The sequence below is a fragment of the Saccopteryx leptura genome, chromosome 5 (assembly GCF_036850995.1).
Source record: "Saccopteryx leptura isolate mSacLep1 chromosome 5, mSacLep1_pri_phased_curated, whole genome shotgun sequence".
NCBI lineage: Eukaryota > Metazoa > Chordata > Mammalia > Chiroptera > Emballonuridae > Saccopteryx > Saccopteryx leptura.
Genome location: NC_089507.1, coordinates 203,361,417 through 203,373,495, shown reverse-complemented (window position 1 = coordinate 203,373,495; position 12,079 = coordinate 203,361,417). Strand labels below are relative to the sequence as shown.

At 40.6% G+C, this 12,079-nt stretch overlaps 1 protein-coding gene across 4 annotated transcripts in view; it reads left to right on the top strand.

Annotated features, from left to right (window-relative positions):
• NCOA3 (nuclear receptor coactivator 3) overlaps positions 1–12,079 on the top strand; it is a 115,159-nt gene that overhangs the window by 91,181 nt on the left and 11,899 nt on the right. For all 4 annotated transcript variants that reach the window (XM_066387574.1, XM_066387575.1, XM_066387572.1 and 1 more), the window contains 9 exons: positions 1,641–1,781; positions 2,052–2,199; positions 2,894–3,285; positions 3,450–4,318; positions 5,619–5,754; positions 6,762–6,956; positions 7,669–7,941; positions 8,032–8,158; positions 10,593–10,764. In XM_066387574.1, the coding sequence (XP_066243671.1) occupies positions 1,641–1,781; positions 2,052–2,199; positions 2,894–3,285; positions 3,450–4,318; positions 5,619–5,754; positions 6,762–6,956; positions 7,669–7,941; positions 8,032–8,158; positions 10,593–10,764 (2,453 nt within the window). The remainder of the gene's footprint in view (positions 1–1,640; positions 1,782–2,051; positions 2,200–2,893; positions 3,286–3,449; positions 4,319–5,618; positions 5,755–6,761; positions 6,957–7,668; positions 7,942–8,031; positions 8,159–10,592; positions 10,765–12,079) is intronic.

Sequence of the window (12,079 nt, the reverse complement as noted above, 5' to 3'; positions counted from 1 at the left end):
AACAATACTGTTTTTGGCTTATGGAGAGATTTTATCTTCTGTCCCTTATGTGCCTGTTTCATTTAATACACTTTCCTGAGCCTCTATTTTGTGATTGTCAGGTGGCTTTCAGAGCTCAGCGCAGAGTAGGTGGTTGAGGACAGATCGTTCTGACTTTTGGCGTAACACAAAGGTGTTTTACTCTTTGTGAAATGCATTTGTCTCTTCTCCCTAGTCATCTTTTTCCCCTGGTAAGGTCTTTATTTGTGACCATTAAAGATCTGAATTTTAAACAGATTCTTGGACTAGTGGCTCATATCCATCAACTTATCCAACATCAGTGCCTTTTTAGCTTTTCTAGAGTGTTTTTCACCCTGAAGCTCCATGAGTTTTCCCAATGTAAACTTAATTTTCTTCGTTTTTACTTTTCTCACAAATACTTCATGGGGCGGCTAGATTGGCAAACCTTTGCTATGCCTTTTCCAGTCTGTCTGGGATCAAGTTTTTGATTACTTCTTTCAAGTCATTTGTCTACACATCTTGTGTCGGGCTTTCCACCATCATCTGGATTTGGTGGACCTTTTGGTGCTGAGCATAAGAGGTTGCCTGGACTTGAGTATTGAATTTTTTAGTAAAATTTGTGCAGAATAGGCAAAAACTACCATAGGTGGTTTTCACATCGACATGAGCTTTAGTTGTAGCCTGACACTTTTTGACCATGTTACATATTTTGTTACAGAAATCCACATCATGGATGTTGATTGTACAGTTTTTGCTCTGGACATTGTCAGCAATTATTTTGAATTTTCTAAATGCAGCTTAAACATTCTTTAGATCAGCAAGGCTCACTTCAGTAGCACAGCTGTTGAGACCATCAGAGGCAGTTTTGTTTCCTTGAGTCCTTGTGATCAGTGTTTTCCCAGTATTTCTATATGGAACACGGTGGTGCTTTCATGTCATACCAGTCTCTTTTCAGAGTGGATCAACCATGTTCTTCTTGGCTCTTTTTTGCCATTTTTTGTAAGGTGTTTGTTCTGGCAGCCTACCTGATACTGCTTAGAACTTGAAAAGTCAATATTTAAGGACTATCTTTATGAAACCCACTTTAATTTTATAGTGTATTGGAGTTGTATATATTTTGTCTCTTTAGTGTATTTGATGTTAAGCAGAAGTTGTCAAACTTCCAGATTTGTGGACCATCAGTATTTGGTTAACTCTCTTAGTTTAGATTTTAAGTGTCCAAAATGCAGTCACATCTCAGATGGAAAGAACTGTCCCTGCTAGCTGTTAGGCAGGTGTTTTCTCTTTTTAATGCAGGGACAGTATCTTCAGATGCAAATAATTTTATTGATAGGTGCTGTTTATTTATTTATTTATTGCTTCAAATGAAAATGAAGCTGAGGTGATCTGGACACGTTACTTTCTGGACATTCAGAAAGTGAAAGTTTTGTGATTCACTTTTATATCTGTATAGCAAAACATTTAATGTACAAGTTTCTTGTAGGACTGTGCCCTCAAAGACAAAAGCTCTAGAGAGAGCAGACATTTGGAACAGAGGAGGTCAAGATTCAGTGTCTTTATTTTTTTAGTGCTAAGTCATGCAGTATGCAGCCAGTAAATACTTGTGGGTTGAGTTTAAATTCTTATTTTCTATTTAATAGGAAAACTTGTCAATATAGATACAAATTCACTGAGATCCTCTATGAGGCCGGGCTTTGAAGATATAATCCGGCGGTGTATCCAGAGATTTTTTAGTCTTAATGATGGGCAGTCATGGTCCCAGAAGCGTCATTATCAAGAAGGTATAAAGAATTTAAGGTTGATTCTTGATGTTGTTTGTCATTGTGTTTGGCATGCTATAAAGCAGGAAGTAATACACATGACCGCAGTTATGTGTTTGGGGTAGGAACATGATTATTGAGCATTCTTAGTTTAGCCTCTTCTTAATTTTGGGGCAGGTCCAGTCTTTCACTGGATTTTGAAAACATTATACTTGAAGTATATTTCTTTTCTCTTCTATATATATCTGCTTGCAGTTGTAGTGATTAGTTATGGGCTGTTTTCCCCAACAGCTTATATTCACGGCCATGCAGAAACTCCAGTGTACAGGTTCTCTTTGGCCGATGGAACTATAGTGACTGCACAAACAAAAAGCAAACTCTTCCGAAATCCTGTAACAAATGATCGTCATGGCTTCGTCTCAACCCACTTTCTTCAGAGGTAACAGTAGATTGTGTGTTTACATGTGAGACGCAGCGTGTTCTCAACGTGCTGTATTAGTAATGTAAAAAGAGAGAATTTAACAGGAGTTAAAAGCAAAAAGGATGTTAGCTTTGCTGAAGTGAGTTTAGATTCCTGGATTATATGTTTTCTTTAAGGTTATATTTGTATGTGAAAATGAGTATTTTTGTTCATTGAATAATTACTTCCTGGGAGATTGGAAAATGGGAAGGCTAGAGGAGAAAAGCCTATAAAATCTGACTACCTCTGTTACCTTTCATTTCTAATGATACATTACATTGCCTTCAGGATTGAATTTAAAATGTGAAGGTAGACTTCAAGAATAGTTGCTATTGCTGTTGCTGATGGCAAATGAACACCACCTGAAGGAGTGTCCGCTCATTAATTATCTGGGGTAGTTTGCTAGCACCTCCAGGTTCATTCCCAGATAGACGGCAGTTCTAGTAAAGCTGCACCGAGGTTCCAGTTAACACAACTGTTGACCTTTCACATGCTGTTTTTGGTAGTGGCTTAGTAAAAAGTATGTTATCAGGTAAAGATTGATCAATATCTAGATGGGAATTGTCATTATGTATCAGAATAATGCTAAGAAGTTAAGTTCTTGGGCACTTGATTCTTTTTAAAAAGTCTGGTTCAGGGCTTTAATGCATGCCTGTGAATTTTTTCTTTGCAGGGAACAGAATGGGTATCGACCAAACCCAAATCCTGTTGGACAAGGCATTAGGCCTCCAGCAGCTGGATGTAATAATCCGGTAGGTGGCATGAACATGTCACCAAACCAAGGCTTACAGATGCTGAACAGCAGGACCTATGGCTTGGCTGACCCCAGCACCACAGGGCAAATGAGTGGAGCTAGATATGGGACTTCCAGTAACGTAGTTTCTATGAACCCTGGGCCAGCCATGCAGTCACCTTCTTCCTACCAGAACAGCAACTATGGTCTCAACATGAGTAGCCCCCCACATGGGAGTCCTGGTCTTGGCTCCAGCCAGCAGAATATCATGATTTCTCCTCGTAATCGCGGGAGTCCAAAGATGGCCTCACATCAGTTTTCTCCTGTTGCAGGTATTCCTGTTGGCATTGCCTTTTCTTTTTTCTTTTTGGTAATTTCTTTCCATAGCACTGTAATTCTTATGAAGTTAATTCATTTTATAATAGCAACTGAAGAGTTAATTGGTGTTTTGCTATAGAGTTGGTCAGTCTAATCATTTTTTTCCCTCCAAATCCAGGTGTGCACTCTCCCATGGGGTCTTCCGGCAACACTGGGGGCCACAGCTTTTCCAGCAGCTCTCTCAGTGCCCTTCAGGCGATCAGTGAGGGCGTGGGGACGTCTCTTCTATCTAGTTTGTCTTCACCAGGCCCCAAGTTGGACAACTCTCCCAATATGAATATAACTCAACCAACTAAAGTGAGCAGTCAGGATTCAAAGAGTCCCTTAGGCTTGTATTGTGACCAGAATCCAGTGGAGAGTTCAACGTGTCAGTCAAATAGCAGGGATCACCTTAGTGACAAAGACAGTAAGGAGAGCAGTGTGGAAGGGTCAGAGAATCAGCGAGGTCCTCTGGAAAGCAAAGGCCATAAAAAATTACTGCAGTTACTTACCTGTTCTTCTGATGACCGGGGTCATTCCTCTTTGACTAACTCCCCCCTGGATTCAAGTGCTAAAGAGTCTTCCATTAGTGTCACCAGCCCCTCTGGGGTCTCCTCTTCAACCTCTGGAGGAGTGTCCTCCACGTCCAATGTGCACGGGTCACTCCTGCAGGAGAAGCACCGGATTTTGCACAAGCTGCTGCAGAATGGGAACTCACCAGCGGAAGTGGCCAAGATTACCGCAGAGGCCACTGGGAAAGACACCAGTAGTACAGCATTTTGTGTTGAAGGAAATGTCAAGCAGGAGCAACTAAGTCCTAAGAAGAAGGAAAACAATGCTCTGCTCAGATACCTGCTGGACAGGGATGATCCTAGTGACACACTCTCTAAAGAACTACAGCCCAAGGTGGAGGGAGTGGACAGCAAAATGAGTCAGTGCAGCAGCTCCACGGTCCCTAGCTCGAGCCAGGAGAAAGATGCTAAAGTTAAGACAGAGGCAAACGAAGAGGTAATTTGTTTTCTCTGTATTCCAGCCTAGTCATTGTTTCATCATTGTATTTCTGTGTGGGAAGGATAATGTTTTATACACAAATTCTTATCTTCTCTTTCAGGTTTGTTTAATGGAAGTTAATCTTGAGCTGTTATTTCTTTGTAATTCTTTTGGGCATCAGTAAAGTTTATTATGATGCAATTTAGAAATACCAGATGTATATATATTCTTTAAAACTTGTTGGTAGCCAATTTGAAATTTTTTATGGAGGTGTCTGTTGGAATGTGCAGACTGGGTCATTAAGGGTATGATAGAAAGAAATGGCAGGGGGACTTTTGTATTAAGCAACAGCATTTTGATTTTTACGTAAAAGCACATTTATGTACACAATCACATTCTATATAAACATAAGCACTTCCCAAGCTCTGCTTGAGGAATACTATTCTAGGAGACGTTAATATTTACCCAAGAAAATTAAAGTCTTGGAGATGTCCTACTGTTAGAATTTCTTTCTTCTTTTTTCTTTTTTTTTGGAGAGAGAGATAGACAGGAAGAGGGAGAGATGAGAACCCACCAACTCACAGTTGCAGCACTTTTTAGTTCTTTGATTGTTTCTTATACATGCCTTGACTGGGGGCCTCCAGCTGAGCCAGTGACCTTGGGCTCAAGCCAGTGACCATGGGATCATGTCATTGATCCCACGCTCATGCAGGTAACCCCACGCTCAAGCCAGATGAGCCTGTGTTCAAGTCAGCATCTTGCTTGGGGTTTCGAACCTTGGACCTCAATGTTCCAGGCCAATGCTCTATCCACTGTGCTTCCATCGGCCAGGCAGCCTGTCTCTTTTAACTTTGCTTAAGCTAGTATTTTTCAAATTTATTGACCAAAAGTCAATAAATTAAAGCATGCCTTTGAATATTGTATTAAACATCAACTTGTTGCTTTTGATATTAATCATGCTTGCTTTCAGAAGGTATGTGTAGATACAGACATCTCTGTCTACTGATACTGGCAGAATTTAGCTGGAAAATATCCTACAGATTGAGAATGAAACATTTACTGTAAATTAAGGAAGTGTCCCTTTGAAAGCACTGCCAAACCCAGGGATTTGTCTTAGTACTTTAGACTGTTCTTTCAGGGAAGACGACAGGGTGGGTGAGAGGGGAGTCATAATCAGCCAACTTTTAAGTTGGGAATTCTCATTTCGGGTATCATTGTATTTCATTGTCCGCATTTCACCTATGTTCTTCCAGTGAATATGTTTATACCTGTGTGCCTAGTAATGTACACAGCTTAAATTCTAAAATTTTATTTTCAGGGTTCTGGAGATCTGGATAATCTAGATGCTATTCTTGGGGATCTGACCAGTTCCGACTTTTACCATAATTCCATATCCACAAATGGTAGTAATCTGGGAACCAAGCAACAAATGTTTCAAGGAACTAATTCTCTGGGTAAGAGAGAACGGGGTGTTATTCTTGCTGCCTTTTAAACTTTTCTGCACACTTGTGTGTTCCCTTGCATTAAGACTGGGGTCCAGCTGGCATGTATAACCAAAATGCATACTGTGCCTCTCAGTTTCTTTTACTAATTTATAATTATGTTTTTAAAAACTTTTGGGACATTTTCCTATTTTTAAAACATCCCCTATTTCTAATTAATATGATACCAGTAATCATGACACTTATAGGAAAATGTTCATCTTAGGTTGGTCTAGATGAGTAGTAGGTACAAGGGCATATATTTTTCTAGGTGGAGAGAATTGGATAAAAAAGCAACCAAAATTGTAGCTCAAAACCTGTCCTTTGATACTTAGGGAATCTTGTCATTTAATTATGAGACTTCTCTTCCTCAGTGTTTGCTGGTTTCAGCCTGTCTTCTATAGGCATGTCTTTCCTGGCTCATCAATTTAATTAGGATATATGTATCAATTGAAAAAAGTAGTATTTGTTTTTTTTTGTTTTCAGTGTCACTGTTTTCTAAACCGAAATGGATAATCAGGTTAATGAAATAGATTGGAAAAAATAAAAAGATTAGGAGGAAATTTTATGTTTCATTGCTTGTTTGATTAGAAGGCAGCTTATCGGGTCATATTTAAGTGTAAAATTTTAAACAGAGAAGCCAAAATAAGACAGATGGGAAGAACCGTCAGGACTTTGAAACATGGGTAACATTTTCAGTGTTAAGTGCAGCAGAGTAGGAATTACCATGTGAGACTACAGAGCAGAGCCCATTACTTCAGCCAGTGCTGAGACTCTACTTCGACTTTGTTTGGAGTACAAGGTGGGGTTTTTTATTTTTTTATTTTTTTTTTAGTGTTTATATTGTAAAGGAAGACAGTGTTTGTTTTAGTAAGAAAGACATTCTTGGGTGGGTGGTATTTGTATTTATGGCTTGTGCTTGTTTATATATTGAATCGTCAGAGGATATTTATATGTATTATGCTCTGTGTTTTCAATAGGTTTGAGGAGTCCACAGTCTGTGCAGTCCGTTCGCCCCCTGTATAACCGAGCAGTGTCTCTGGATAGCCCCGTTTCTGTTGGTTCCAGTCCTCCAGTAAAGAATATCAGTGCTTTCCCCATGTTACCAAAACAACCCATGCTGGGTGGGAATCCAGGAATGATGGATAGTCAGGAAAATTATGGTTCAAATATGGGTATGTTATTTCTGATTAGTATTTGTGATTAAAATTTTCTTTTGGGAAAAGCAAATTTAATACTTAAAGCCATTTAAATAGCTGGAATTAAGTAATAGGTTTTTGAATAAGAGTAGCATAATGATACTTTCATGAGTATTCCATTTATTCTATGTTTTGGTTAAACTTATCTTTTTTATTACTCAGTGAGAGGAGGGGAGGCAGAGAGAGAGAGAGAGAGAGACTCCCACTTGTGCCTCAACCGTTATCTACCCAGCAAGTCCACCAAGGGGCGATGCTCTGCCCATCTGGGGCGTAGCTCCGTTGCTTAGCAAGTGAGCTCTTCGTAGCACCCAAGGCAGAGGCCATGGAGCCATACTCAGCGCCTGGGGCCAACTTGCTCCAATTGAGCCATGGCTGCCGGAGGGGGAGAAAGGGGGAGAGGTAGAGAAGCAGATGGGCACTTTTCCTGCGTGCCCTGACCAGGAATCGAACTTGGGACATCCACAGTTATTTAAACTCTTAGAGAATTTTGGTCTAAGACATTTTTCTAACCTGTGTGAATGCATAGTGGCCCATGAAAAATGTCATAATAGTTAGCTAGACCTATTTTTAGGATGACAAAACACTGTTTCTTATGGCTGATATTGTATATAGAATGACTGTACCTACATGACATAAGAAGGATTTCATTATAATATGGAAAAGACCTAATCATTTCTACCTGTTGTAGGTGGGCCAAACAGAAATGTGGCTGTGAATCAGACTCCTCCCTCGGGAGACTGGGGCTTACCAAACTCAAAGGCCAGCAGAATGGAACTTATGAGTTCAAACTCCATGGGAAGGCCAGGGGTGGATTATAGTGCTTCTCTACCCAGACCTACAATGGGTGGCTCCATGCCTGCCTTGCCTCTTCGGTCCAGTAGCATTCCAGGTGTGAGACCAATGTTACAGCAGCAGCCGCAGCCGCAACAACAGCAGCAGCAGCAGCAGATGCTTCAAATGCGTAAGCATCCCCTTCGTAAAGAAAATTAGGTGTCTTAGGATAATTTTTGCGATTGACTTATTTGAAATGTATTTCTTTTTGGTTTCCCAGGGCCTGGTGAAATTCCCCTGGGAATGGTGGTCAGTCCATATGGTCCAGCAGCACCATCTAACCAACCAGGTTCCTGGCCAGATGGCATGTTAGCCATGGACCAAGGCCCTCACGGGACTCAAAATAGGTGGGGCTTTATTATGTGACTCTATAGAAAATGTTAACATCGGCTTATCTAGGAAAAAGTTGGAGCACAGGAACAAACCTGAAAGAGAATGAGAACAGCTCTGTGATTGGGTACTCAGGGATGATCTGGGTGTTTTTGGGATAACACATGTAAAACAAGGCTGAGGCAGCAAGCAGGGGCTTTCCTGGGGCGGGCAGGCTCTGTTGTTCAGTCACCAGGACTCTGGGGTGGTCACATCTCAGAGCCTCTTCTGTGAGGTAGTTGTCTCTCATATATAATCCTCCTCCACGAGGGGGAGGTACATTAGCACCAACTTCACAAGATAAATGGGGGATAAGCCTAGTTGTTTTTTTTTTTTTTTTTTTTTTTTAATGAAATGAAGATATGTTTTTTTTTTAATTTATTTATTTTTTACAGAGACAGAGAATGAGTCAGAGAGAGGGACAGACAGGGACAGGAATGGAGAGAGATGAGAAGCATCAATTATTAGTTTTTCATTGCGTGTTGCAACACCTTAGTTGTTCATTGATTGCTTTCTCGTATGTGCCTTGACCGTGGGCCTTCAGCAGACCGAGTAACCCCCTGCTGGAGCCAGTGACCTTGGGCTCAAGCTGGTGGGATCTTTTTTGCTCAAACCAGATGAGCCCGCACTCAAGCTGGTGACATCAGGGTCTCGAACCTGGGTCCTCTGCATCCCAGTCCGACGCTCTATCCACTGCACCACCGCCTGGTCAGGCAAAGCCTAGTTTTTATGGAAAATTAATATATCAATATAAAGATTGGATAATTCTTTTGAAATTTACTTAAAACAGTTCAGGGATGATGGTGACAGTGAACTGTAGCACTCTTTTTTGGTAAAAGATTGTGGGTTATGATTATATTTCATTTTTGTTTAGCTTGGTAACTCATTTGCATAAAAGAGGCTACCTGTCAATGTCAGTTTGAACTTGACTTTTATAATAAATTAAGCTAAGAAAAAATGAATTGATCTTTTGAGTAGTCAGTGATGAAACGACATGAATTTATTACCTTGAGTGCTGCTCCACCCAGTAAAGAATAAATAGTTTCATCACAGAAATTTCCTGAGTCAGGAGAAATGTCTCGCTCTGTGTCCTTTTAATATGCTGGAGGACTGTGGCACCTTGCTGTGGGTGTGTGGAGTTTGTATTATACTTGTCACTACGTGTGGCTCTGTGGGCCAAGTATAACAAAACATTGTTTTGGCAGGTTCCCAGCCTCAGTTCATTGGTAGTGTAACATTTCTATCCTTTTTCCTGTTCCTTTGTTGATTTCTCAACTTAAGTGACTATTACCACCTCTATTCTTGTAGAATTTTGAAAACTGCGCCTTCCTCCCTGAACCTAACTTCTGCTATCCCCCAAATGCTTAGGGGTCTAGCAGTTACATTTTAGTGGTGGGAGGGAGGAGGTTTAATAAGCCAGATATTGTGATTGAAGAAGTCTTGGTGAATTTAAAATTGTGGGCCTTAAATTTATTTTAAAAATTATTTTTTAATTTATTGGTATTACAGAGAGAGGAAGGGAGGAGAAAGTGAGAGAGAAACATTGATTTGTTGTACCACTTATTTATGCATTCTTTGGTTGATTCTTGTATGTACCCTGACCAGGGATCGAACCCACAACCTTGGCATAACAGGACAGTGCTCTAACCCAGTGGTTGGCAAACCGCGGCTCACGAGCCACATGTGGCTCTTTGGCCCCTTGAGTGTGGCTCTTCCACAAAATACCATGTGCGGGCACAAAGGCCAGCTTAGGAGTTTCCTGATTAAGTTAATAACAATGTACCTACCTATATAGTTTAAGTTTAAAAAATTTGGCTTTCAAAAGAAATTTCAATCATTGTACTGTTGATATTTGGCTCTGTTGACTAGTGAGTTTGCCGACTACTGCTCTAACCTACTGAACTACCCAGCCAGGGCTTGGACCCTAAGTTTAAATTGATACCATTTGCTAGTTTCTGCTACTCAATTGTTTATTATTTATCTTTAACAGTGTTTGAGTTATTGTCACATATTAAAAATATTGTGTGTAGTTATCGTTTTTAATTGTGAAGAGGAAAGCACCACTGAAATTGATTGTGCCCTGGCCATTTGGCCCAGTGCTAGAGTATTGGCCTGGTCTGTGAAAGTCCTGAGTTCGATTGCCGGTCAGGGCCCCCCATGCAGCCATGACTTGAATGGTTTGAACAAATTTGGTCCTGGGCACTGAGTATGTATGGTTCCATGGCCTCACCTCAGGCACTAAAATAGCTCAGTTGCTGAGCAACAGAGCAATAGCCCCAGATGGGCAGAGCATCACAGGATTGTGGGCTTGCAGGGTAGATCCCGGTCAGGGTGTATGCAGGAGTCTGTCTCTCTGCCCTTTGCCTCTCATTTAATAAAAGAAAAAGAAATTGATTTTAAGTCTCTTTGTAGGCCACTTCTTAGGAATTCCCTGGATGATCTCCTTGGGCCACCTTCTAACCTAGAAGGACAGAATGATGAAAGAGCACTGTTGGACCAACTGCACACTCTCTTGAGCAACACTGATGCCACAGGCTTAGAAGAAATTGACAGAGCCCTGGGCATCCCTGAACTTGTGAATCAAGTAGGTAGCAGTAACATAGAAATAGTACGTGTGTGCACATCCCTGAGCCACGCACAAAACTGCCTGTGTGTCTTTCCTGTTACTTGTGTTACATCGCTACATTCATGTATACTAGCGTTAATTTGAGAAACTATACTTTATAAATGTGATATTATGTCCAGTAACCTATTTTATAAAGATGTCGAAATTTAAGTAACTATAGAAATGATCCAATAAAACTACTATGTAGTTTTTAAAATGTTGCTTTTTACTTACGTTCATTAAAAGTCCTCATTTTAATTTTTTTTAATGTTTTCAATTACAGTTTACATAAGAGTTCCCATTTTTATAAATACCTCTCTCTACTACCTACCCAACCAACCTGTACATACTCTGAGGAGGCAAGTTACTTGTTTGTTTATTTTTGTGTTAAAGCCCATCTAGAATGGTAAATATGTGATCATCCCACCACTCTTCACAATTATCTATTGTAGCCTTACAAAAATATGCCCTTCATAAATCTGTAGTTTTGAAACAGATCTATTTTGTGGGGGGGGTGGGGCTGGTTCATCTATGCATTCAGTTTTAAGCAGGAAAGACCTGTCAGGAATCTCCGTCCTTGTTGATGAGACATACTTGTACATGGAGTACATGGTGTGAATGAGTGAGTCACAGACAGGTACTGAATATGATTATTCTTTTAAATCTTTGCCAGTCTGATGGGCAACAAAGATTCTTGTTTGTTTGTTTGTTTTTTTTGGTGACAGAGAGAGGGACAGACAGGAAGGGAGAGAGATGAGAAGCATCAATTCTTTGTTGTGGCACCTTAGTTGTTGACTGCTTTCTTATATGTGCCTTGACCGGGTGCCTCCAGCCGGGCCAGTGACCCCTTGCTCAAGCCAGCGACCTTTGGGCTCAAGCCAGTGACCATGGGGTCATGTTTATGGTTCCATACTCAAGCTGGATAAGCCTGTGCTCAAGCCAGTGACCTCGGGGTTTCAAATCTGGTCCTCTGTGTTCCAGTCCAATGCTCTATCCACTGTGCCATCGCCTGGTCAGGCTAAATGTGTTTTTTAATAGTTTTCTGGTGGGGTTTTTATTTTATCTACAACAGTAATTGATTTGTTGATTCTTTCACTTAACAAATATTTGACTTCTGTGTGCCAGTTAGTTTTTTACTAGAGGCTGAGGATTAGTTCTTGCTCCCAAGCCTTCCATCTCACTAGACAAGGCAGACATTAGGGTGTGAACCACACAGAGTGGACATGGTGTTACAGAGGTTGTGAGAAAAGGCTTGTGATGCTATGAAACTGTGTCATAAAGGGACATTTTCTTA